We start from the raw sequence: 27,822 nt of genomic DNA, 5'->3' as shown, positions 1-27,822 counted from the left end.
CCCACCCTACCACCCCCACAGGATCATGAATATTTGTAGATGCTTTACTGTAGTCCAGATCCTCAATATTTGTGGCCGCTTTACTCAAGTCCAGATCGGACAAAGTCAGGTGATCTAAACAAATCAGATTCCCCCCACCCCCATCAAATTAGATGGCTGTATGGCGATTGGCGTGGGAGGTAAGACTGTATATACATTTGAGCCTGTGGTGCCACTTCCTCCACGCAAATTAACATTCACAGTTGGTGAGATCATTCAGACCAACTCCTGTGAGATTGCCAGAGCCAGGAGAGATGAGTCTTGGATAAATCTTCTAGGTGCGTAGGACGACGATATAGCTCTAGCTCATTTGAGCAGCCCTCCCCTAGTAAGAACCCCTCCTCCACATGAACAGCTGGGGAGTAATTACATTTTTCACATTAAGATCCTTATAGATTGTCAGAAGTTCTATGAAATAAACGTGTTATTTTTGGAGTCACACCCCAAGCGAGATACTAGTTAAAGATTTACTGAATCCATGCTTCTCTTAGCCCCAATTGGGACATGCGAGACTCCCCTGACTCATTACCATATCGTGCATGCTACTCACAGCCCCCAATAGGAGACCAGTTTTCCTACGGAGAGCGCAAGTAACCATACACAGTCTAAGGACTCAACCAGCTCCTCTTTGTCCTCTGCAGTAACTGCAATAGCTGCACTTACAGTGCAATTCGGGGGAGCTTTGCCCCGCAGTCTGGTTTGAGGGCTTCCTCTTCCTCCTTTCTCATAGTTGTCAAAAACAAAGGAGGGACAACGGGTAGTCCTCCAAACAATATGTTGGGTCTCTCCCACAGCTTTACAAGCATTGTAGAATTCACAGCCCAAACACAGCAGTCAGTCTGAGCCTCCTATAACTGCACTCCTAGTTCACTTTCACAGTGCACTGTATGTGCCGTTCTTAAAAGTGCAGGTGTTTAACAATGGGACAGTATTCGTTAAGGTCAATGGGATTCTGCAGTGGAATTCTTCAGGCAAGGACCGATAAGAGGGGGTACGGGGTTATTGCACATTTAATACATTTAGGTCTCCCCTTATTGGAAGGATACTCTCAGCACCACCTACATCAGTCATGAACAATAATACCACATGCATGATAACACACTGTACACTTCCAACTCTGAAAGCTGGAACAAAATCAAGCAAAAACATTGCATACATGCGACTTCATCATCTATGACTTTGTAGATGCGGTCAGCTGCCCTTTAAACAGATTACGAAAATTTGAAAAAGGCTATATTTTTCTTTTATGGAAAGCGAGGCATTTCTTAACCTCACTCTCCAACTTAATTTGTTTTTGGGGCAGTGTCAGTCTTCAAGGAGACCAGTGCAGGGAACCCAATCCTTCATTTATGGCAACTGTATAACATTACTGCATCCCTTATGGACAGTATTGCAGTTGAAATGTATGCTGCCCTTTTTGTTTTTTTAAACATCAAGTCATTTTTCCTTAATCAGTGCAGCCCCAAGAAAGGCTTGTAGCCAGTGGTATATTTGCACTTTTTATGAGGTCCATTTCTAATCACTACATCCACCAAAATGGCTAATCTTGCTGTTCAATCCCAGTCATTTTAGGCTCACTGCCTTTATCCCATGCAGTGGTAGGCGAGGCTCATATATGGCCACTCTCTTTATAGGACTGGGCGGAAACGGAGGAGCAGATTCTTTGTGCTGGGAACTCGTTTTGACTGGGCAGGGAGTCCTAGACACCATCATTCATATCCAAATTCACAACTGTGGCTGAGCTGGCCCTCCAGGATTGGATAACCACTCTGTTTGAATAGTTCCGTTTATAGGTGGGCCAAGGTAACCACCCAGTCATCTGTATATCAGGAGATATAAAGCAGTTCAGGTGGTTGACCACTGAAACTGAAGATCCAAAGTAATACAGACTGCACAGGGATGCCTGGATGCGGTTGCTGTGACAAGTGCTGCCGAAGCCAATTCACGGACAGGAAGGCTGTGCTCCCTATCAACCAGGGGAGGTCAAGATGGTCTTATACTTCCTTGAGTCAGTGCAAACAACCGGTTCTGTGCCCTGCTTGTGTGTCGCTACTCCTCACCTTCTTGGAACTGAAGTCCTCCGGCAACCGTCTTCATTGACGGCAGAACCTTCCTGGGTCAAACATACGGATCTTTGCCTGTGCATCATTGGGGACTTACTTCATCATGGATGTTATAACAGAGGTCCTTTTTCTGTGAAAGCCTGAGGTCCAGCCCGGTTGTTGTACTGCAAGATTGTGATCACAACTACTGGACCCAGCTATAAAAAATTCCCACTTCTGCACCAGTGACTCACATGCAGCAAACAATACGAACAGGCAAACCAAATGGCCAAGACTGCCCCGGTGCTGTTGACCTTCTTGGTCTGAGTTTGAGGAACTTGGCTGGATACCCTTTATGGCCACCCAGTTATTCGCTGAATCCAATAGATTGTAAAGTCAGGTTTTGGCAGCTACCTTTGCCTTACATTTGGTGGAGGAACCACGGCATAGGAATCCAGTCTGGGCCCCCTAAAAACCTGGGAGTGGTACCTGACAGAAAACATTAAGTACTGCTTAACCAATTGTTACTACACAAGCAAACTTGTCAATTGCTTTGAGCCCTTGTGAACCCAATGGGAGAACTGTGGTAGCTGTTCCAAATTCTCATATATCCTTAACAGGTTACTTACCTTGAACTCATTAAACATTGGTTCTTAGGATACGGTTGGACTGCTTAAGTTTATTACCAAAATATTTGTGCGTTATGATTTTATAAGGCTGATTCCAACATCATTTTACCTCATTTTAGCTTATTTGAACCGCGTATTACTTAATAACTGACTTTTGATCTAAAGTGTCATTGGCGTCCCAATGGGACACCTATGTTTTGATTGTATATATGTTGTAACTTACACATAGTATTGTTAGCTCAATGCCTCTTTTAAATACTGATTCTTTTCAAATATCGGTGAGGAAAATCTATTGCTGGACAACCACGGTCTACGTGTACTGTACTTTGCGACAGTCCCATGATCTCATTAGCCTAAAGTTTACGGCTCAACCATTACCAGTGAGAATGGTTAGACTTTATGCAAATCTTGCAGGTCCACTAAGGACGGCCCCCACAGAATCCTACACCAGCGGCAGCTTGTGAAAAACCTTTCTAGCACTCCCACAACTGCCCCAAATTAATGTCAATACTACCATGGATCCCTTAGCTCTGCAACAATCTGGCACAACATTTCAACACATGCAACTCCCTTAATGCAAAGGACCAGCTGAAAGAGAAATGTACTTACCCTCGCTTACTGGTGTTGGCCCAGTCAAAGGCCTTGTGCATAGCGGTAACACCCTCCCGCCCCATGGGGGCGACATCCCCACCAGTCATTATGGCGTAATCCATGCCAGAATGCATGGCTAGTTTCTGGGGAAAAAAGGAATAAACAAATGAGTGTTCTTCCACTGTTCACCGAGTTTATTTTAAATACAACTGTTTTCTGGTTCCCATCTCAGGCAAGTGGTCTGCCTCTGGACAATCCCGTAGGAAATTAGGTGAAATTAACAAGTGTGGGAGAAAGGGGGAGATTGAGAGGACACAACCAAGAGGTTCCAAGAAAGTCAAGAGATGTTGCACAGTCGTGCACATCTCAAACAGGTTTGGTTACTGTGTCTTAAGCAGCATGACTTTCGGCATTTGAATGCACTCTTTGGGATTTGTCTCCTAAAAGAGATGCCGAGGGGTGGAGAAGAAAATGTAGGGTACCATGGTTTGGGTTAAAGCAGGATGAGTGGAAGGTTGATTTGCCTGAAGTGGAGAAACACGTGGTAAGGATTTGATGAACAGGAAATAAAACTCTTTGAAATGAGGCATCATCCGGTAAGCAGACCGTCTCTCTGGGGAACAATGAGATAGCATGCCACCAATGTAATTTCCACACGAGATGCAGACAAAATATTTGTATCCACTATATGTGGTCTAGTGTGTGTTCTAGCGAGGTCGTAAAACATTTTATCAATTAGAACAAAAAGATAAAGGCAAATCAGAGAAAGCAAAACAAAGTATGAGATACATTTTACTGATGTGTGCCCATACAAAAATATATATATATCTCTTTTGGTCCTCCTATGCAGTAAAATGCATTAAAAAAAAGCAGATAATTTTTTTACTGGTTAGGCAGGTTTTTTCCTAAACCTCTCTAGTGCGGTGTTTAGAAGACCAGCCCTGTAGAATAGAAAATGGGTGTACCTGAAGTCCAAATTCTCTCAAGGAGTAGTGTGACTAAGCAGCCAGGCTACACTCATACGAGGGGATGGCGTGTACCAAGGTACAATTGTGCACATACACCCCCCAAAATAGACTATACATAATACACTGTAGATATGTATATCATTCATTAAGAATTGTAAAAGGTAACATAGCCAAGTACATGCTACGGTAAGTCAACATCACAACTTGGTAAACATGCACTAAAAACAGTAACAGGTTCAAATGATCCAAAGTCCCTGCAAAACGTTCTGTAAAGACAGGAGCACTACGCACATTATAGACTATCATACAAGGCATACAAATGGTTTTAACAAAGTGTACCAAAAGGAAATTAATCGTGCAGGATAAATATAGAGTAGTGCGATACTGTGTCTACAAAGGACAGTTTACTCAAACGTTATAGTAACATTTACATGTAGTTGCACACAATTTTGATACAATAGATACATTGTGAGTGAAATGCAGCAATATATCACTATTACCAATAGAAAATCACCAGTAACATCTAAAAATACAGATGGTCCTCAAATTTCCAGGAGGGACCAGGAAACCAATGTTCACCGTTACAGATAAATACAAGTTTTGAAAGGAATCCAATAAGAAACGGGCTTAACACAATAGGTTTTCCACATTTATAGGGAAAGTTAGGTAAATTGTACTTTTGACCTAAATGTGCAGATGAAATTTCAACCACCCAACCAGTGGGTTTCTGTGACCTCCACCAAATAGTTCCATACATAGTTGGAGACGCAGAAGACCAGAGACTGAGGGCTGCAGAGGCAGGGGACCCTATGGGATGGGACCAGCGATTGGGTCGAGGTCTTTGGATGTTGGGATGCTATCTCACGGAACTGGCTGCAGTGGAAATGGCCCATGGAGAATCGGTGCATAGTTCAATTTCAGATCCGGCGAGTGGTATTTGGGGGTCAATATGGAGTGTGTCTATAAGGCTACCAAAGCCTGGATGATGGCTGAACGAAGAAGAGGCGACCTAGTAAAACAACCTACAGCAAGGAGGGAACCACAGAAGCGACAGTGCAGGCGAGGTGGATCCAGCAAGAGTCGCGGGTGGTTATTGGAGAGAAATAATTGTCCACGCAGGCATGGTCCCACAATCAGGGAGCAGAGGCAGAACAGCAGTAGCTGAGTTCCAGACCCACTCACAGAAAAGAGGCACACCCGCTTTAGAACACTGGGGCCAGTATTAATTCACAGGAAATCGTGAGCTGCAGGTTTGGGGGTTCAAGCAAAAGACCACCCGACATTCCAGCAATGAAGAATGGAGGGAAGTAAAGTAAGATCCCAGCAAGGAATTCCACCCAGACCAGAGTAAGCAGGCATAAAGGAATAAAGAATGAGGGGCACAAACACTATGACCACACAATGGACTTAATTAGTCTTCAAAGTAAGTTCCAAAGGATCAGAGCATACTCAGAGGCTGTCTAAGCCAGCGCTACATATCATAGGTGTGCAGCCTTCAAGTGTTGGCGGGCAGTTAATCAGGACTGGCCAGCCAAACCTCCAAACACTGAGGCACACCCACATATGTTGACTATCTTTCCCCCGTAGTGTGAGATTGGTACCTTATCTTGTCCCATAATTTTCCCAACTAATAGCCCCCCTGGAAAACATCCCCCTATGGCAAGTGCTGGTGATCAGGAGGACAAAAGGCTTTGAGAAGGCAACCTTGAAGTAGAGATCCCCAAATGCTTCAAAGAAGGTTAACAGATCTCATCACACCTCAGGGTCTGACAAAAGGAGAAGCAAGTCATCGGCATGATGGACTTTGGATTCTAAAGTGAGAACACAGATCCCAGAAATTACCCACAGGTTTCCAATCACTGATGCTAGAAGCTTCACAGTCAGATTGAAAGGGTAGTGTCTGATAGGGCAATCCAGTCTCATTCCCCATTGACAAAAGAAGGATTCGGACACAAAGCTATTAACAGGGATCTTAGTGGATGCACCGTTATAAAGATCCCCAAACAATTTTAGTTGGAAGCAAAGCCACATTTCTTGAGAGCACATGGGATATTTTCAACCCAATCAAGGGACTCCTATCTGCTCAAAAACAGACTAAAGGTTTTCTTAACCAAGGTTCCCCATCATCTAATCAGATTGATGGGACTCGCCTCAACTCTATTTTCTTATGCCTATATGCCAAAAGTCTCCATCTCCCCTTAACCCTCGCCCCATATGTTCTCAAAAATACTGCCTTTCCTGCATGCTGCATGCACGATTAGGAAATCATGAGTATGCCTCAAGGTTCAAAGGGCACAGAGGTGGTCATCAGTGCTGAAACCAGCATATGCTCTTGTCATTTGTAGGGCCTCTTCTGACATCAGAAAATTCAGTCTCTAAACCCAGTCCTACTAGAGGAATATGTTAAGATTGTCCCATGATCTGCAGTCTTTAGTGCATCCTAACGGGTAAAGAAGTCCTCAACTGAATCCTTGTTCTCACCAATGTATAATTCCACAGAAGACGTTAAATGCCAATCAAAACTCCTCTCTTAGTTAAGTGGGAACTAGACTCCATGTTTTTCCAGGAACCCAGCAAGGGAAATATCCAAAACAAACTCCACATTATCCAATATAATCATTCCTCCCGTCAATGATGCAACCATATCTCCCAGCAGTTTAGATGAAATGAGAAAATCACTAAGCTCATTTAGGAAAAAATGCCATTAAACACTAACATTTCAGAAAAGTAGGGAATACAAAATACGCAATCAGAATAAAAAAAACGACACAAATACAGAGTAGTCAATTAAAATACTTATTTTTAATACCTGGCGAAGATCCAACAGTAATGACAAGCCCATTGGCGGTGAATCGGCCTCTAATAAATAACACAGGACTGGGCAACGTTGTCATAAACCTGCCCCTCTCCAAACAGTTAAAATTGCTCTTACTCCAACAGGAGTAAGCTGTGCAAAAAAAGATAAAATGCAATAAATCATTGCATAGAGCCTGACAATACAGTTTTGTTTCAAGTCACTGCCCACCCATTGTGCAGTGACAGTGCTGAGGGGAATACAAATAAAATGTGCCCCCGTGATTAAAAATCGATCATTTAACTGATCACTGCATATGAACTAATCCTGAATTTTGTTAATTGCAAATAGAATATATCTATGATTGACAGGTTTCATTAACTGAACACTCCCGCAAATTGTTGTTAGGCACCTTCAGACATGTTTCAAGATCCATTTTCATTGGCTGGTCTAAGATGCAGGCAGTAGAAAAGTGAAAAGGTGTGTTCATTTTCATCAATTATTTCTTAACGTGGTATAACCATGGGCTGGTCGAAGCACCTGGTTTATTTAACTAATTAATTGTATTGCTTAATACCGGAGAGCAGTGTCTAAGCAAGGGACCAGGATTCAACTGTGTGGTTTTGCTTCCAAGACAAATGTGCTGCCCCTGAGCTAGCCTCCCGGTCCCAACAATGGACTATGTTAGAATCACTTTGGGGTTTGACCAAAAATGTGCCCAATGAAAGACCATTTCTAGGAACATATTCTCCAGATAACGCATACCCAACTTTAAGTGTCAAGCATAGTTGGGAGTGGATATTGGGTGAACCAACAATTTCTTTTTTTTTTTAAAGTCATTGTCTACCGTTTGCAGGGAGGAAACATTGGAAAAACCCCATAAGGTTGCACCATATGTTGCTAACGATTTACTTTTCATCATGTAAACCTCCAAATCATGCTCAGTGGTGGTGATTTGCACATTTTCATTTTACGGGCGATGGGCACAGTATCATCTGCATAGGCCAACACAGGCCCAGATATGTTTCCAATCCTAGGGACATCCGCACCACTTTTTTACAAGAAAATCACAAACCATTAATAGATATAGAAAATAGTGGTGCCAACACGCACCCTTGACATACTCCTGAGGTAATCGTAAAATATGAAGCGCAATGCCCAGGATCTCCACTTCTGACTCAATCGTTGTTGCCCCAATGAATACAAGTCTGGATGTTTACAATGTCATTTGGGCAAGTCAATGACCTGAACAACAGCCACGATTTTGATCTATTCACTTTATCAAATGCTGTGCTCAGATCCATAAAAGCCAAATAATTGGCTCTCTATATACAAACCATATGCAACTATACCACGTAGAGATTAAGGGCTTGGTCACTAGACCCTTGTCCAAGACGGAAGCCCAACTGTACATCTGCCAACATATTTTTTCCTCTACCCAATACTCAAGTTTCTTAAAAAGTACAATTTCAAGAATTATAAAAGGTGGTATGCAGAAGGGAGAAATGCCTGAATGGCAAATGATTTCCTTTAATGTCTTCTGTTATTTGAGCGCTCCGAGACCTAGGGGTGTGTAGAGCTTCATAAGAAATGAATTATTTACTTTTTAAAAAAAATATTGAAATTATTACTGGCAGTTCCCAGGACTCCGGAATCCTGCCAGTTTAATGAGTGTGTTGAATATAATGGTAAATATGGAAGCCCAAAATTCGGGTATGTCTTTGAAGAGGTCTTCTGTGATTCCATTCGGACCAGGAGAAAGATTCTGAGCCTGCGTCATAATGGAGTCCAGTACATCTTGTAGAGAGCATTCAAAATGTGGTGAACTGACCCTTATTTATCAAAGTTGGCTTTCCTCTCAAAGTAGCCACTTTTAGTGACTCAACATCAATTGTAGAATCCAAGTTCTTATAAAGTACTGAGAAACGATCAACGAATGTCTGATCTTGGGCATTATTTTCAGTTCCAGCCTATTTCAGTTTATATAAAGGACAATTGGTTAGAAAATCGAAGAACTTTTTGAAATAATATATATAGAAAATCTCCAAACACTCCAACCAGGCTGATTGTCTAATCCAGCTTTGTGATGGGCAACAGCCTATACCCACCTCCACTTTTTATGGGGTCGGTTTTTTCAAAACTGAAAGTAGTTTTATTACTCTACAATCTTTATTGAACCACGCTCTTGAATTAGAGTTGTTTGGCAGGATGGCTTTGGATTGGAAAACCTTAGACATATTATACATTAGTTGGTATAATATGGATACAATCCCAGAAAAATCTGTGTTGTAGTCCAATAAAAAAACCAATAGAGTTGGAGCCAATTATTTCTCCATGGATAGAGATCTTATTAATGCTAGTCCTTTTAATTCTTCAATTAAAGTTTGACCATTTCTGGGGCAGTTAGACATGGTGATTCATTATTTTATTGCTCAGCAAAAGGCCATTTACTTCAAACCGTTATGGATTTATTGAGACAATTGCACCTGGGAGACACAAATTGTAATCGCTTTTCACAACATGTAAACATCGCCAAAGGTTAATCACGCTGAAGGCTTACAGCAAAGCCTTCATCCAGCTCAAGTGAAGTTTAAGTCATCCCCAACCATCAGTAGCTACCCTTGTTGATGATAGTCCTTTGTTGCTTTAGGGTGTATGCATGTAGGAATAAATTGGTTAATTTCAGCAAATGTTTGTTTGGATTATGCAGTGAAGCGCCGTCCACCATGACCTATCTAGAGATATGCAAATTACAAAGGGGGTCCTGGGTGTCTCCCTGCCAAACATTAGTCCTGGTTGCGAGAGCCATACCCAGAGTTTTTAGCTCACTATCTTACAGAGGAGAAATATCCTAAACATATCAGTCTTTGTCCTGCCATGGGGCAGTCCAGCACCGAAATGCTAGGCAATTCTCCTCTGAACAAGAGTACCAACAGCAACCCCAGACACGTGTTTCAGTATGGTTGGACCTCATCAGTAGGGTGGAGCTGTGCCTCTGTAAGAATAGTGAGCAAGGGCTCCACGTCTAGATTCCCCTAGTAACTTAGGGTTTCTCCTCTGTGAAAGATAGTGAGCTAAAGAATCTGGTTAAGGCTCTCGTAACCAGGACTAATGTCTGGCAGAGGGACACCCAGGACCCCCCCCCCCCTTGTTAATTTGCATAATTTAAGTAACTTTAGGTCACCCTAAGTTACTAGGGAATCTATTTACTTTTACAATAATAAACATCTATAACACAGGAAGAAAAATATTGAAAACAGTACGCAGTATAGAACAATACAAAGACATTACAGGAATTCAAATGAAAAGAACAAATACTGTCTACAGCTGGAATGGCACAAGAGTCCCAAATGTTACTACCCTTTTGCAGATTAATTTCCCTGCCACTAAACTAGCAGAGAATGTTACCATTTTTATCCTCTTAAAAGGTATTTTAACAGTGAAAAAATCTTTTAACTGTAGGGTTCTGTGATAGTACTGCTCTCGATCTCGAACCAATTCAATAAAAAGGGACCACGTATTGAAATATAGGGTGCCATCTATTGGATACTAGTGCAGATAACTTATCCACTGACAGTTCCCAAATTCTAACCAACAATCAGGGCATTACTGGTCTGTATGGTTTTCCAATGCTAGGCAATCCAAACTTGCTGCCTGTAATAGGTGTGTGATAAGTAAGGCTCTGTGGCTGTTAAGGTGCATCCTCTTTTCTGCTCAGAGTTGCCCAGCACGATCACCAGAGAGTCAGATGTCTTGGATATGTGACAGAATTTCTTATCAGAACATCTGTATCAGGAGACAACTCCTCCATATATGCCTGGTATGTGCCACCCTTACACATCCTCTGCAGAGTAGGGGGATAGGTAAATTACATCTATTCCTTAGAGCAGACATATCAACTCAAACAGATTTTCTATACAAATTCCTTAACTATTACACATTTAGATTACTTTTCAGCTCTCTCCCAATTAAGCATCCAATCTTAACCTTCTATGGTCATGCCCAATTCCCCTGAAAAACAGGACATTTATGGATGCTCGCTGGACGGAGAGTCTACCTCCATTAAGGCTTACATTCAGAATGACTTCCAGGCTTTTGGGTGAGTGTGTCCCTACAATAACAGACTCTGTATGCACTACCAGTGTCAAACATGTGTACACAAAGCGCTCCCTTTCATCAAACACAAATTTAGTTTCACACTATTTGATGGACCCTGGTTTACACTCAAATACAGCTGTTGTAGAATGAGTGTCCCTTGACATTCCAACGCTGAGAATGATCCTCTTGCCAGGCCAGGAGAAAAATCATGTGCCAGGAAGACTGGAGACAAGCGAGCCGTTCACTGAGGCACATTTTCTTCAAACCCTCATCTCAGTGAACCAGGCAGCATTTAGTCACCCACAACAAGTTACCATGGAGTGCCTCTCCTTTTAGTACAAGAAGCACAAATTAGACAATGGCAGGGATGTAGCAGATTGTTCTAAATTGTGCTACAATTTCAACCCTGAGGGATGTTTCCAATCAAAGAGAGGTCTTATCTGAGTAGCCAAAAAGTATTTCCAAATGTGTGGGATGCTCAATCCCCACCAAAACCGTACCCATTTTTATTTTTTTTATTGATATAGCGGATAACTGTTCAATACATTTTGATAAAAATTTTACAAAGTTACACAAATTAAACATTTTATAAATTATCAAAGACGAAGAAAACAAGAAGAGAAACAAAATGACATTGTCTGACATCACAACAATGCCTGTTGGCAGCCAGATATTTCATCTATTAAATATATTTGCCTATTTACAATGTTATTATTTCGGTATGCTAAAAATGTGTTTAATTGAAGAAAAAAAAATTCATTTGAGACCAATTAAATTGTCTTGACTACACAATTTTAAATCAGACAGAAAAATGAAACATTTCAAAAAATAAATTTTTTCTTTTCTCTCAATTTTGGCTCCCAAAAAAAAGAAAAAAACTGATTGAGCGCTAGCTGGTGGCATCACCCCTCAAAATTTCAGCAAGAGTTGACTGAGAGATTCTTTTTTTCTCCGCCTAATTCATACTCTCAATATAAGAGCCAATTAAACACTTACTGGGACTTTCAACTCCTCGTAGTTCCAATTCAACGCTTCCAAAAAGTTAATTACAGCGACTCACACAGATTTTGTCAGTTGTAAATATTAGAGACCAAAAAGCATCTATATCTAAATCTTTGCTATGTAAGAACAGAGGTCTGAAATACAATATCTCCTTCCCTGGACCTACCACTGACTAACCACTGCGAATAACTGATATGATATTCCTGATCCCTGATCCGACTCCTTTGTTGCATAAGAGTGCCTCTCGGCCTGTACCTTCTTACCTGCTTGCTAATCGTTAACAACACTTGTACTATACTTTCCTTATGTATTATTGTATGTAACCAAGCTCAAGTATACTTGTAACTGCTGCGCCCGGCTACCCCTGGGTTTGGAGCGCATTATCAAATAATAAACTAAACTAAGATAAGCTGTACACTCAATTTGGCAGATTATGCCATTACGTTCTTTAATGACTCAACCTGACCAGTTGTATAACAATATCAACATTTTGGTTGGGCAATATTTACCAGATTGTGACTACATTTAACTCCCCGAGGTAAAGGCCAGTATCTTTCCCTGAAGACGCTTTGGGTAGATATTTTAAGGGGGATATCACGAAATGTGCCATTAAAATTATTTTACTGCCCATATTAATGTATAGCTATTCTCAAAAACGATGAAATCTGCTGAAGATCCCAACCTGTTAATACTTCTTCACAGGACTGCCAGTTTAGGGATGCTGGGATAAGGAGTCAGTCAAGGGAATTATATGAATGCGCAAATATTCCACTCATTCGATCACCAGGAATACAGGAAACTATGCTTAAGGGCCTAATTAGTCGATGGGAACCAAAACCACATGGCAGTCAGATTGGTCCTGGGGATATGGGGAAAATGGAGATGCACAAAATTGTCAGTTCTTCTTACACTATAAAGGGAGTGAGGTAATAATTTTGCTAAGTAACATAATAACATTGTCAGCATGTATGGTAACCTTATGCTATTGTTACAAAAGACACCAAATAAGGATGTAGTCCTCCATATCTTCTACAAACCCGTTTTTACACATTCAAGCTTGCTAATCCCCAGCGGAACCCCATTTGTCATTGCAGATAGCTGTACTCTAATTAGTCACACAAACTCGCCATAGTCTGTGTGACCAATATGAAAGATACATCAACAGCATTCAAAAGGTTTGTGCACACTGTTTTTGCATTCACTCACCTTGAAATAACTTCAGTCAAAGATGGAATTAATAATTACAGCATGTTTTTATTAATTATATTCCAGAAAGTTATTTAAGAACTGCATCATATTCAAAATGGGATTGTGTTCGAATACCTGGTTACGGCACCATAAGCAGGGGTATTCCTTATTTATCTAGATAAAGGTGCAGCTTGAGAGTGGTTTAAATATGCTTTGAGTGGATTGGAGTGCGCTTGACTAAAATTGCATGAATTTATACCTGTATTTCGAGGTCTACTTAATCTTTCCATTACAGCTGGAGAATATGGGATAATGCCCCTCATTATGGATCCATGTGGGGGCACTACCATTACAAAAGATACAAACAGGTAGTCCAAAGTCCTTTAGGCCTAGTCCATGATCCCAAAAAAGAACTCCGGTAAACATATAGAGTGAGTAGCCCATCTCCTGTTATTCCACCTAAAGGTTATGCTCACATCAGTAGCTACTCATGGGTGGGAGGAGTAACCAATTGGCAGTACAGATGGGGTGTCCGTTCATTTGGTCGAAAATAAATGGTCGAATGACCATTTGATCGAATCAAAATGGTTGAAAAAAAAAAAGGTCGAATTTATTTATATATTTTTTTTTAGTTTTGGTTGCTTTAAAAATATTTTTTAATAAAGAAAATGGGGGGTTGGGGAGGGGGAACCGCCCCATAAAATAAAAATAAAAAAATTCGACCTTTTTTTCAACCATTTTACTTCGATCAAATGGTCATTCGACCATTTGGTTTTCGACCAAATGACTGGTAACCGTACAGATGGTCAGTGATGCCATGACAGAAACATTCCTGCCCACAGTCGCCAACTTTATGCCCTCCTTGTCTGGTGAGGCTGTTAATTGTAAGACAAGATTAAAAGGAACAGTGTCTGGCGGAAGCCATAACTACCGCTCCCATGCCAGGATGGCCGCCAGGCAGAAAACAGGCATTGTCAGGACACCTATACGTCATCGAGTTGTGCTGCTTAGGCAGCACTTACAAAGGGGCCTTTAGAATATGCATAGTGCTTGCTCATGTTTTTGTCAAGGATGGGTATTTTAGTATATTGCGAACCAAGGATCAGCAGTTGACCGACTCCTTTAGGTTTCAAATAAAAGCCTTATAAAAAAGCAGGGGCTGAGGTAAGGAAAACTAAATTGGGATTCTTCTCCTTAAGAGGGCGAGGGTTAAACAAGAATAAAACATGTGAAATGCAAATTCATAGGTATCAAAAATGATTTACTTGTTAGAACAGTGGTCCAGAGTTCAAAAGTCTTGACCTGTTGCAGGCCATGTCACTCAGCTCCGTTTCATGAATCCTGGAACTGCCTACTGGGGGTTGCTAGCATTGTTTTTAAATGTTTTTATTTAATTATATGGTTGAAACAAAGATCAAATTTAAATTAACTCAAACATTTATACATATACACATCATACATAAAATAAATAATTTAAAGCCTTTAAAATTGTACATATTCCGGTGTCCAGTCAACTCGTCGAAAAAAAACTGGTCGACTGCAATTTGGTCGACGCAATTTGGTCGAAAACCATTTCGTCGAAATTTTTTTTTATTTATATATTTATTTTTGGGTTTTCGTTTTGTTAAAAAATGGGTTTTTAGAGAAAAAAAGGGGGTTGGGGGGGGACCCCCCAAAAAAAAAAAAAAAAAAAAAGGGTTAAAATAGAAAAAAAAAAAAATTCGACGAAATGGTTTTCGACCAATTTGATTCGACCATTTGTCTGGTCGACCAATTTTTTTCGACGAATTCACTGGCAACCCATATTCCTCATAGTATTAAGTACATATTTCATCCACCCCACACTTCTACCCAAAAAAGAACAAAATAACCAAGAGGTAAACAATCATAACGGTCATAACAGAATAGCAGAATCCAACAGGCATAGCAACTTGTTTAGAAGAGGGATAGAAGTTTCAGCAGTGATTGATATCCAGATTCAATGCCCTAATGAATCCTGTGACTGCGAACATTGATGAAGTAGTTCGGACAGCTATAAGGAGGAACCATGCTAGCATTATAAGCCTGGGAGGCGATTGCTTGGCTTTCATAGGACAGATTTCTTCCCCATCTGTCCAGTCAGGCTGCAGGTCCTTTGAGCCCTCCAGCCAAAAGCAATGGTTTCAAGATGGCATCTGCTGGGTCCTCCAGGTGTGGTTACCAGCTTCAGTTCTCAAATGGTTGTTCAGCACCACAACCTTCGTCCTTGACTCAGAGTCACAATGAGGGAGATCCTTTATAATTCCTTGGTGTGGTTTTGATTCTGCCACTTGGCCTTACAATATGGGGGCCAGCCTAATCTGATATACCTAGTCTTAGTTTTCCATTTTCAAAAATTGATTTATCTTGAGCAAGTGCCATTTAACATCTTTGGTGGACTTGCCCGCCCCACCAGAGTCCAGACTATATCTTCCACCTAGCCCGATACCTTAATTTGTCTTTCTATAGCTCCGCTCTCTTGGCTCTTCAGGTTTTTGCTCATCAGTTTCTCTGTCCATGTCCAAAGGCTTTCATCTCACTCTTGTCCATTGGACGCAACCCAGCCCTGGCCACAGTAGCATCGACTTCTACTTCAGTAACCCTTCCAGCCATTGGCTCTCATGGCTTTGCCAATGCTGGTTCCTTTGCATGAGTATATGTTCCACTCTATTTAAACCCCACCTTCATCTGCCTTTGATCATCTTTACTTTCTCTCCTATAATGTTAAATACCTTTTATAGGGCACAACTCGCCTGTGGGCCTCAACGCGCAGCATGTGAGGGGAGAAACAGGAAGTCTAGTAAACCAAAAGGAGACGGGAAGAAGGAGCTTAGTTTTTAGAATTAAAGAGATACATTTTTAGAGATCTTTTAAATGAGGACCGTTCAGGGCAAAGACGAAGATCAGTGGGCAGCGTATTACACATTTGGGGTGCAATAGAATCAATGCAGGTGCCGCAAAATAGAGCCACTCTATAGCGAGGCTGCTCAAGTTTATTAAGATTTGTTAGATCAGAGAGGACGATGATACACGGTCGCCTAATCCTTTTCTTCAGATAAGGAGGTGCTCCGTCACTGAGCCACTTGTAAGTAAGGAGAAGAATTTTATAAGTGACAATGTTTAACTGGAAGCCAATGCAGAGATCTACGAGCCTCAGTGACATTATTCCTTCTCGCCAGACCACAAACAGCTCGACCTGCATTATTCTGAGCCACTTGTAACAAGGCCCGTTTGGACGTAGAAGTGTCTTCCAATAGACTTTTCCACAGTCCAGTTTAAAGTTGACAAGATCAACCGCAGTATTAGTTGTAGAGAGGAAAGGCTTGATTTGCCTAATAAGGCGAGTAGTGTCACAGGATCTCTTCACCTGGTTAACGTGCTTATACATGCTAAGAGAGGCATCAATATAGACACCAAGAGTCTTGACCCATGGGGTGGTTTTAATAGAGCCATCAGAAATATCAAAGGCAGCATACCTGGGATCTAGTTTGCCAAGGCGTTGGGTAGTGCCCAATAAGTTCGATTTTCTTGCTGTTCGGGCCAGTGAGTTGTTAATCATCCACTCAGTGATCCTCGACCGATCCCTCTCATAGTTGCCAGTGAGCTCGATCAATATCAGGCTAACAGTTGCATAGTTAGTGTAACTCATGGCAATACTCTCCAGAAGATCGAAGGACGAATATAGAGGTGGGAAAAAAGCAAGCACCCGGCGGAACACAGCAAGTAAGGAATTCGGCAAGTGACTTAAAGCCACCGGAGGCTACACAGGCAGAGCGGGGTCCCAAAACGGAGGCCGGCCACCCCAAGGCGCTACTGGAACAGTCAACGATGGCCCCCAACCTCTTCAACAGCAGAGAATGGCCAACAAGGTCAAACGCTGCAGAGAGGGTGAGAAGCATCAGCATAGCAACCCGACCAGAGTCGTCAACACAGCACAGGGTGGCATTAAGGGCCAACAGAGCAGTCCGTGCCGTGTAGCACTCTAAAGCCAGACTGCAAAGAGCCCAAAAGCCAATTTTCCTCAATATGTTTCTGAAGCTGCAAGGAAAGCAACCCTGTCCAGAATCTTCAACAAGAAAGTAGCATTGGTGATAGGACGGTAGTTCTCTACGGCAGCCGGATCAAGAGAGACCTTCTTGATAACAGGGGAAATCCAGACATTTTTGAGAGACACCGGTACTGTAGAGGTGACAAAGCAGGAATTAACTAATTTAGTGATAAAAGGGGCTAGACAGTCAAAACATTCTTTAATTTTAGATGGTGGACAGGGATCATTAGGGCAGGCAGATGGCTACAGATTGCGGACAATATTAGAGAGTCCAACTTCCTTTATTTCTTTAAAGTTAAAAACAGGGATAATGCAATAAAAATTCAGTGCACTCAAATTCCTTGGAATGGACATTGGTCAAGGTGGCATGACTAGTACGTAGGAAAGTGATCTAATCCCTTTGGACATTGTTTCTTACTAAAGCCCTGTTGAATATTGAAGCACCATTGATCACTTTTTGTGATAGGAGAAAAAAGGGTTATCTTTCCCTTCAAATTCCTTACGAAAGGTGAAGAGTTCTTTTTGGGAGGGTTGGCTTTTTCAATGCGTTCTTGATAATAGTTGCGTTTAGCAGCCAAGATAGACAGCTTATACTCAGAGGCGGCTCTACGATAAGCTGCCAGAGAGTCAGTTGAAGGATATTTCCGACAGAACTGCTCTTTTTGTCTTTTACATGTTCAAAGGTGAAGAATTTCATCAGAGAAGAACAAGTTACTCTCTTACCTGGTAACGTTCTTTCGATGGGATGGTCCGACGACATATTCCATATCTATGACAGATAATGTCCACAGCTGTGCTGCTTCGGAAAATTTTCGCCGTCTGCGTCAATGACGTTGATGCGCCGTCCCCGAGGACCTCCTCCGACGGCTGACGTCACCCGATGTGATAAGTAGGACGCAAGACGCCCGTAGCCTCAGTTGTAGTTTTTTCCCCAGAACGTGTAACACCAGTTTTCTGCCAGTCAGACACACAAGGCCTTGCGGAACGCAAGCTGCAATCGCATAAGAAATTCTGCAGCGGGGAAGGTAGGGAGGAAGCGATATGGAATACGTCGTCGGACCATCCCATCGAAAGAACTGTACCAGATAAGAGTAATTTGTTCTTCGAGGGGATTGGTTCCTCCGACGTATTCCATTTCTACGAAAGACTCCCAAAGCAGTACCAAGCAAGGAGGTGGGAAAAGAATTTAGAACACAAATTTAGCATGCCCAATCAAATTGTGGAATAAAGGACTGCCTTGCCAAAGGCCAGATCCTGCCCTCGGATGGAATCGAGGGAGTAGTGACGTACAAAAGTATGTACCGAAGCCCAGGTGGCTGCATCACAGATGTGACGATTAGGAACACCCCTCTGTAGGGCAGTAGACGCAGCCACTCCCCTGGTAGAATGGGCCCGCAAGCAAGCCGAAGGGCCCTTATCCGCCAAGCGGAAACACTCGGAGATTGCTAAAATAATCCAACGAGACAAAGTCTGTTTCATCACAGCTTGTCCCAAACGCTTTCCAGCGTAACCAATGAAAAGTTGACCGTCCACTCTGACCCGGGACATGCGCGAAATATAAAAGCTCAACACTCTACTAGGATCAAGCCTATGGAGCCTCTCCTCTTCCTTACCAGGATGTGGAGGAGGATAGAACGCCGGAAGAACCACCTTCTGGCTCAAATGAAATTCCGAAACCACCTTCGGAAGAAAGGAAGGACGAACTCTAAGGACAACCCTGTCCTTATGAAACACAGTGAAGGGTGGCTTAACTGAAAGTGCCTGTAACTCACTCACTCTGCGAGCGGAAGTAACCGCAACCAAAAACACAGTTTTAAGAGTTAACAGTCTCAAAGGGCAAGAATGCAAAGGCTCAAACGGAGCACCCATAAGAAACTTAAGAACAAGGTTCAAATCCCAACCGGGCACCAGAAAAGGTGACAGAGGAAACACATTCAAGCCCTTTTAAAAACTGAGAAATTAAAGAAATCTTAAAATAGGAACATTCTTCAGACGAGCGCTTAAATATGGACAGCGCCGCCAGGTAACCTTTAAATGTACCCACTTGCAAGCCCCTGTGGGCCAAGGAAAGCAAAAAAAGACAGAACCATGGGAATGTCACACTCAAAAGGATCCACATTCTTAACTCTGCACCAGTCGCAGAATTTAAAGCAACGGTACAGAGACTTTGTTGCTGGCCGCCTGGCCAAGAGCAACACCTCCAACACGTCTTCAGGGAGGTCCCAATCCTTATACCTCAACCTTTCAGAAGCCAAGCGTGAAGGTTGAGGGATCTGACCTCTGGATGGAGAACCTGACCCCCCTCCCGTGAGAGCAGATCGTCTTGGTAGGGAAGACGACGCGGAGGGCAGATGGACAAGTCGAGAAGGTCCGGGTACCACGCCCTCCGAGCCCACGCCGGGGCAATGAGGATCATCCGGGAACCGAACCTCCGTAACCTCCTCAGTACTTGCGGGATGACGGGGACTGGAGGAAACGCGTACAGCAGTGGGAACGACCACTCCACCACAAACGTGTCGCCTAAGGCTCCTTTTGGAGGAAATTCCTGCGAGCAAAACCTTTCACACTTCCGGTTGACACTGGAGGCGAAGACATCCACTTCAGGGGTCCCCCAAAGGGCAAAGATCTCCAGGAGACTCTCCTGGGCCAACTCCCACTCGGGAGAGATCGTGCTCTGCCTGCTCAGAGCGTCCGCGGGCTCGTTGTCGTCCCTGGCCAGATGAACAGCCGAGATAGAAACTTCCGGCTGGATGGCCCAGAAATCGATCTGCATCGCCTCCCTGCACAGAGGAAGTGACCCTGCCCCCCCTCCCTTTTTGTTGAGGTAGTGCATGGCCACCGTGTTGTCCGTTAGGATCAGGACACTCTTTCCTCGCACAGTCGGCAGAAAAGCCTTCAGGACTAGCCTGACGGCCCTCAGCTCCAACAGATTGATATGGAGTCTGGACTCCGACAGAGACCAACGACCGCTGACTGTCAACTCGTTGGCATGAGCTCCCCATCCTGTGATGGATGCGTCCGTCATGATCGTCACCTCCAGCCAGAGAAGCCAAAACGGGGCCCCCTTCATCAGATTGCCTTTGACGGCCCACCACAGAAGGTCCTGGGCGACCGAGGGCAGCACCTGAACAGGGTCCGACATCCTGCCGGAAGATTGCAACCACTGCATCTTGAGTGCCCACTGCAAAGATCTCATCCGCAGATGAGCCTCTGGCACCAGAAGAATGCAGGATGCCATAAGGCCGAGCAACCTCAAGAACTTGAACGCCGGGAGTGTCTGGGCAAGGTGAAACTTGTGCACCATCTGCTGAATGTGAAGAGCCCTCACCTGGGGAGGAAAACACAGCCCCAGGGATGTGTCGAGCACTTCTCCGAAGTACTGGAGCCGGTGTGTTGGCGTCAAATGGGACTTCTTTAAATTGAGGGAGAAGCCCAGCTTGTGAAGGGAGTGACAGGTGACGGACAGATGATCCAGGACTTGCTCGGGAGAGCTCCCCCTGATCAACCAATCATCCAGGTAGGGGTAGACGTGAATCCCCCCTTTCCTGAGATGCGCTGCCACCACCACCACCATGAGCTTGGTGAAAACCCTCGGGGCGGAGGTCAATCCTAACGGCAGGACCCGAAACTGAAAGTGCGAGTCACCAACCGCGAACCTCAGGTACTTCTTGTGCTTGGGATGGATTGGCACATGGAAGTAAGTGTCCTTGAGGTCGAGAGACACCAACCAGTCCTGAAGTTGAAGGGCCTGGAGGACTTGAGAGAGAGTAACCATCTTGAACTTGTCCTTCCTGAGGAGTTTGTTCAAACCGCGCAAGTCCATGATGGGTCTCAATCCACCGTCTTTCTTCGAAATCAAAAAATAAGGGGAATACCATCCATTGTTCTTCTCCGCTACAGGCACCAGTTCTATGGCGCCTTTCTCCAGCAGGGCTTGAATTTCCTGCGCAAGGAGCGGATCCGGACTGTTCAAAGAGAGGTTCCGAGGTGGATTGTCGTGAGGCCTCTGCCGAAAGGGAAGACAGTAGCCGTGGGTTATGATCTCCAGAACCCACACATCTGAAGTAATGGCATGCCACTCTACAAGATGCTGTGCCAGCCTGCCCCAACCGGCGAACCATGGGACCTGGCCTCATGACTGAGTGGTAGCGGCTGCAGCGTTGCCGGAGGGCAAAGAGGCAACTGCCCGAGCGACCTTGGCACCTTGAGTACCCTGTTTTCCACCTCTGGCACTCTTACGGTGACCCCTTTGACTGACAGCTCCTCTTGCTTTGCTAAAGGACGAGTAATAGCGAAAGGATCCATCCCTCCATTGCTGTCCCCTAGGACGAAAAGGCGGAGGTTGGTAAAAAGCAGCGCCCAACGACTTCGCTGCAGCTTTGGAGGTCTGCATCCTCAAGGCTCTCGTCAGCCTTGCTGCCAAAAAGATGTTCACCGTCAAAGGGCATGTTGAGGAGCCGGGACTGCACATCAGGAGCGAACCGCGACTTCCGCAACCACGCAAACGTGTGTATTACGGTGCTCGCCGCCATGGACCGGCTGACGCAATCTGCCATGTCCAAACCCGACTGAACGGCCTCACACATGGCATCCTTGCCATCCTGAACCATAGCAAGGAAACCATCCCGTTCGTCCCCTTCGGGAATATGTTCAGCCGCTGATGCAACACAGTTCCACAGAGTGTGTGTGAAACGAGACAAGGCACATACGGAGTTGGCCGCCTGAAGCGCCATACCCCCTGAAGAAAACACTTTCTTCGCCCAGCCATCAAAACGTTTGTTGTCCCTATCCAGAGGGATGGTAGGATACGACACCTGCTTTGCTGGGGCCGTAGCCGCCTGCACCACCAAACTCTCCGGAGTGGGGTGCCTGGACAAGTGGCAGGGGTCGCTACTGGCTGGATGGTATTTTCGCGACAAAGACTTGCCCACTGCCGGGAGACACTCCAGAGCAGTCCAAGCCGCCGCCACCCTTCTCTGCAGAGCCATATGAAACGGCAGTACCGGGTCAGTGGGGGTACCAAGATCAAGGATGTCCGTGAGATCATCCTGAACAAACTCCCCTGGGGGAGCCGACCATCCCAAGTACTCGGTGACCCGAGACATAAGGCGCCGGTACGAAGAATCGGCATGAGTGCCAGGCTCCGGCCTACAAAACTCCACCTCCGGAGAGGTGTCCAGTCCACTAGCATCATGCAGTGACTGCCTCAGGTCATCAAATTGGCTATGGCCCGAGAGAAGCTCATCAGGCACCGTAACCGGAACCAAGCCCTCATCAGAGCCCTCATCACCCTCTGAAATGTACTCCAGAGGGAGACACCTGGGGACCAAAGCTATGCCTGACCTTAGCCAGAGCCTTTCTAGGGGCTACCCCCATGCCACGGGGCCCCTCCGACACCACTACCTCGAAAGGCACCGAGGGCGCCGAACAAGTCAGCGTGGACGTCAGCCGCAGCGCCACCGACGGCGTAGACACAGGCCTCGAAGCCAGGGCTCCAAGCGTGTCCTTCGACGACCTAGGCGCCAACATCGTCGATGACCCCCTTGAAAGCGGAGCCTCGAGAGAGGTCGCTGACGGCCTCGGCGCCACAGGCGTCGACGTCTTCCTCGAAGACGGCACAGGATCACGCGGTCTCGAGCGCGTCGAGGACCGGGACCTGGAATGGGCATGGCGAGAACTGTTACCCTTGTCTGAATGGTACCTCTCCCGCGAACCGTGCCGACCACCCGAGCCCGAAGGCGTGCGAGCGGAGTCTTTCGACCGATCACGACCGACCCCACTCGGAGGCGCGGACGGACCGGTGCCCTGTGATTCAAGAATCGCCAACATCTTCCCGAAGAAAGCCTATTCCTCCAGTGTCGCTTGCATGGTGGGATAAGCGACCCGCCGACGGGCGGAGTCCTCGGAAGAGGACAGGGAAGGCGACCGATGCCGGCGCTTCCGGGAATGCCTCGAAGAGGCAGAGGAGTGGTGAGACCGACTCCTGGGAGGAGACCCACTGGACCTCCGACGATGACGCGGAGAGTCGCCTCTCGAATCATCCGTCAAAAGCACCGCAGACCTCGACTTCCTGGGCTTAGACACCCTACCTACTGACAACTTCTTGCGCTCCCGCAAGGCCTTGTCCGTGAGCGACTGGCAGTCGACACAGTCGTCCGTGTCATGGGCCTGACCGAGGCACCAGAGGCAGGCGTTGTGCGAGTCCGTTACTGACATCTTTGACCCACAGTCCCCGGATTTCTTGAAGCCCGGACGCGGGGTTGAAGACAAGGTAGACCTCGTCATGAACAGGTTTTCACAAAAACCGAACAGGTTCAAAGAACTGAGAAGAATACAACAAACTCCAAAGAGTCGAGGCGTACCGAGATTCACAAAGTGAACACGTTCGCGGAAAAAACAGAACTGAGGCTACAGGCGTCGTACGTCCTCCTTATCACATCGGGTGACGTCAGCCGTCGGAGGAGGTCCTCGGGGACGGCGTATCGATGTCATCGACGCAGACGCCGAAAATGTTCCGAAGCAGCACAGCTGTGGACATTATCTGTCATAGATATGGAATAAGTCGGAGGACCCAATACCCTCGAACCATGATTTACCAATGGTTTCAGTCTTCACGGTTTTAATAGAAAGAGGTGCAAGAGAGTTGGCAATTGCTGCAATAGTCTCATTGTGTTGATCAATGAGAGTCACAACATTGTTGGAGGGGGGAAAGATTGGCCAGTAAAGGCAAAGCTTGTTCACAGAAAGCCGCAGTGGTGATCTTATGGGTATTCCCAACAACCCTCAAAGAGTGTGGATTAGTATTCTGCCAAACAAGTTTGCCAGGAAGGTTCACGGTAAAGGATATAAAGTAGTTGTCAGACCAAGGACAAGCTTGGATGTCAAGATCATCAATTTCCAAGCCATGAGTGAGTAACCAGGCCAAGGTGTGACAGTCTTAATGGGTGGGGCTTATAGCAAACTGTTTCAGACCAATAGCCTGAAGGGAGTGGAGGAGACCATGGGCAACATGGTCGTCAATGTGATAGACCCAATAGTTGAAGTCACCAGGATAACCACATAGGATGTGCTCTATGTTGACACAAGGACCACCAGAAGTTGCTCCTCAAACCAGGTCATGGTTGTGGGAGGGCGATAGATATTAACAATGCAACTAGTAGTGTTATGATCAATGGAGATTTTGAGAAAAGTATATTGGCATTCGGCAATCTCAGAAGAGGTACATTTGTGGGTGACAAATGTATCCCTGACAATCGCTGTGCCACCACCCGACCTGTATCCAGGTCAGTTCTGAATATCTGAGATCCACTAGGGAACGATGTCATGGTAGCACGATTAGTACAGCTGGCATGTCACGTTTCTGTAAAACAGCAAACGTCAAGATTCAGAGTCAATATCAGGTCGGAAACCTCCTCTGCATGTCTAACCATGGAGCAAGTGTTAAGTAGGCCAAAGAGGAGAAACGAGGGCATAAGAACTAGGTCAGCAACATCGGGGATCATTAAAGTGTCTGATGTTGCTAACTCTTGATAACTTCAGTCCTACCTGCAATCGCTTCCTCTCCCTTCAATCGTGATCTTTACTTTCTCTTACATCTTTCTTTTTACCATCCTTCCTTTGGTTTTCCGAGTCCTTTCCTATTACTCCAATGCCTCAGATTATCTCCTCCATCGTCCCTGTTCTTCTCTCACCATCTACGCACACCTTTTGCCCACTAGTCTCTAAAATTCCTTCTTCTCTTGCTTGCGCCAGCTGCTTTTTTGACCTGATCTGTCTTTAATGGTGACAGTGAAAGTTTCTCTAGAATCCTCTGTACAGGTTTGACTCTATTCAGAGATTGCATGGCGAGTTTCGGTTACTCCTCCCACCCATGTGTAGCCACTGAAGGCTGAAAAGAAACACGTTACTTACCTGTAACTGTTGTTCTCCAGCATGGTTCTGGCATGGATTCACAGGCTCATGAATATTCCCCGTCGTCCGGCTGTCCCCACCACTACGCTACCTGAGTTTATAAACTGTGCCGTTGACATTTTGTAATTAGGCAGCCGTGTTATGGCAGGTGCAAGATTACACAATGGGCTTCTGTCCTGTGGACTGTAGATCTATTGTCCTCCCTGGTCTCTGAATTGCGGGTATGATTGGACCATCTGGGTCTGCTTCAGACCGAGATGAAACACACTTGTACTTGCAGTTTTTTTCATGTACTGTATGGGAGCATGTACTTCTGTTTTACTCTGAACAGGATCCGTAAACCACAATTGCCGGGTGAAACTATCACAATGTACAAACTTTCATACCTACTTTCGAGGTATGAAGTGAGTCGGGCTGGGAGGGGGAAGAGGTCCTAGGGACCCCCACATATATACACGTCTGCTGCGATTGGCATCAAAGAGTGGGTGGCCCCTTCCTTCCTCCATAGTCCCTCTCTTCCCAATTCCATGCCTTGAGATGGGACTTGATTGAGTAGGGAACAATTGGGATGCTCATCTCTTAACTCATGTAGGCAGGATTTCTTTTCTGCAGTGGTTGTAAGGACACTGAACAGAGTAGAAGCACACATTTCCACTGCAGGGCTATTGCTCAGGCACTTTTTAGCCATCAGATCTGTCCTTTTGTTTTGGATTCTGGAGGATATTGTGATGAATCCAGTGGAGTAATCACAGATTCCCTGGCGGTCACCTCCTCCAATGTGGGCAGGGGACGGCAACCGCTACCTGATCCTGACCCTGGGGGTGGCTATATGAGGGAGGATCACATGGGAGGAGACAACTGCTGGGAGATGTCATGACTTCCCAGGACGATACGCAGTATCTCTACTTTCCCCATGAGGAAGACCATTTAATACCCAATAGCTTTTTCCCCTGAGGAAGACCCGCCAATGCCCCAGACCTTAATGGCCTAATTGTCAATTATCTGTTCTCCTTGTAGAGGAAGAAAAAGGATGTCTTCCCCATATTCTTTGAGTAAAAATCCTACTTATGACCCAAGTATCCAAAGCTCCAACACCCTTTTTGCTTCCGATATACCTTTATGTGAAAGGGTTCTATCATGTAAAACCACTGAAAAACTACCAACATGCTATATGTCCGATGACATCTAGGGACTCCAACTCCCATAATCCCTGCAGTACTGGGACGAGGAAGATGAATGAGCTGCTCCAAGGCGGCAGAAGCTCAAAGCTTAATGTACAGACTAGTTTTTCAGAATCACATTGTGCACAAGACATTGGCAACTGCACTACTGAGTATGGCATTGCAGGAGGAGACGATGGTTCCTATGCAGAGGCTCATGGTTGTGAGAGACAACAGTGTGGCAGAGAAGAGGAGTCCATCGGGGCAGAAGGAGAACCACAGTGCGCAAGCAGCAAGAGCCGTGGAGACGCTGGGAGCTGCAAGAGAGTTCCTGAGCACTCGGCAGTTCGAAGACGTACTGCTCTCCAGACCGGGACCTGAAAGTAAACAGGCATGTGCTCACAGAGCCGCGAGGACAGAAGTCTGCACCACCCAGAGTAGAGGAGAGCGGCAGAGCCACCCCACTGCAGCGCAAGCAGGACTGTAGACGCTGGCGAACCATTGAGTTGACCCGAAGCAAGTAGGGACCCTGGGGCATTCCAGCGACTGCGCCACGATCATTTGAAGGTAATGAGTTTGCTAAATCAAAGAATACAAGAAACTTGTTTGAGTACAGAAAAGGCAAAGTACAAATTCAAACCCCAATGAGATATGGATGCATGCGAAGCAAGTGTGGGGCAAAGCTTGAAGCAACGTTACCACAGAAAGATCTATCGAGCCAAAGCAATTCTGTTGATAATGAGAAACTGAATAAGTAGTCCTGGCAAGGAAAAGACACCAGGCAGTTGGAATTGCAGAGAGTCCTGGTGGGGGAGTATACCAGGAGAGTTGCAAGGCTACAAGAAATACTAAAAGAGGAACAGTGTTTGCTATTCAAAAGAAACCCTTCTGTTAAAGAAAGACTGTTGCTGAACTTGTTGCCTAACAGGAACATTGTGAATCCAGGAGGGACACAAAAGGAACTGTTAGTAAAAGACATTGCCATCCACTTTGAATCCAGGAGAAGAGAACCACTCTCTGTGTCAAGGTCCTCCACCTTGGAGAACATTTTTGTTGGAGTTCTTCTAATATTCAGTTGTGAACACTTTTTTGCCAATATCAGGTTGAAGCCCTTTCCTAGTACCCTTTGTTTTGTTTGCAGTGTGAGGGTGACGATAGGAATTTTTGCACACAAGGATGGCTTTTTCATGAGATCTCTGGCTGAAGTCCACGAGGGATATGCTGCAGAGACACGCTCCATCATTGGGTCTGTGCACTGACCTCAGTGATGTTATTTTTCAGCCCACAATACCGTTACATTCCAGAAACCATGTTAACACCTACATGCACATTGG

General features: G+C 45.0%; 1 protein-coding gene across 1 annotated transcript in view; it reads right to left on the bottom strand.

The window, feature by feature from the left end:
- Positions 1–27,822, bottom strand: part of LOC138472127 (ATPase family AAA domain-containing protein 3-A) — a 672,103-nt gene that overhangs the window by 263,654 nt on the left and 380,627 nt on the right. The window contains exon 11 of the mRNA XM_069610129.1: positions 3,320–3,444. Within this exon, the coding sequence (XP_069466230.1) occupies positions 3,320–3,444 (125 nt within the window). The remainder of the gene's footprint in view (positions 1–3,319; positions 3,445–27,822) is intronic.

The sequence above is a fragment of the Ambystoma mexicanum genome, chromosome 8 (assembly GCF_040938575.1).
Source record: "Ambystoma mexicanum isolate Mex_15411 chromosome 8, UKY_AmexF1_1, whole genome shotgun sequence".
Lineage (NCBI taxonomy): Eukaryota > Metazoa > Chordata > Amphibia > Caudata > Ambystomatidae > Ambystoma > Ambystoma mexicanum.
Note: the sequence above shows the minus strand (reverse complement) of the source record. Positions and strands in the feature narration are given on the sequence as shown.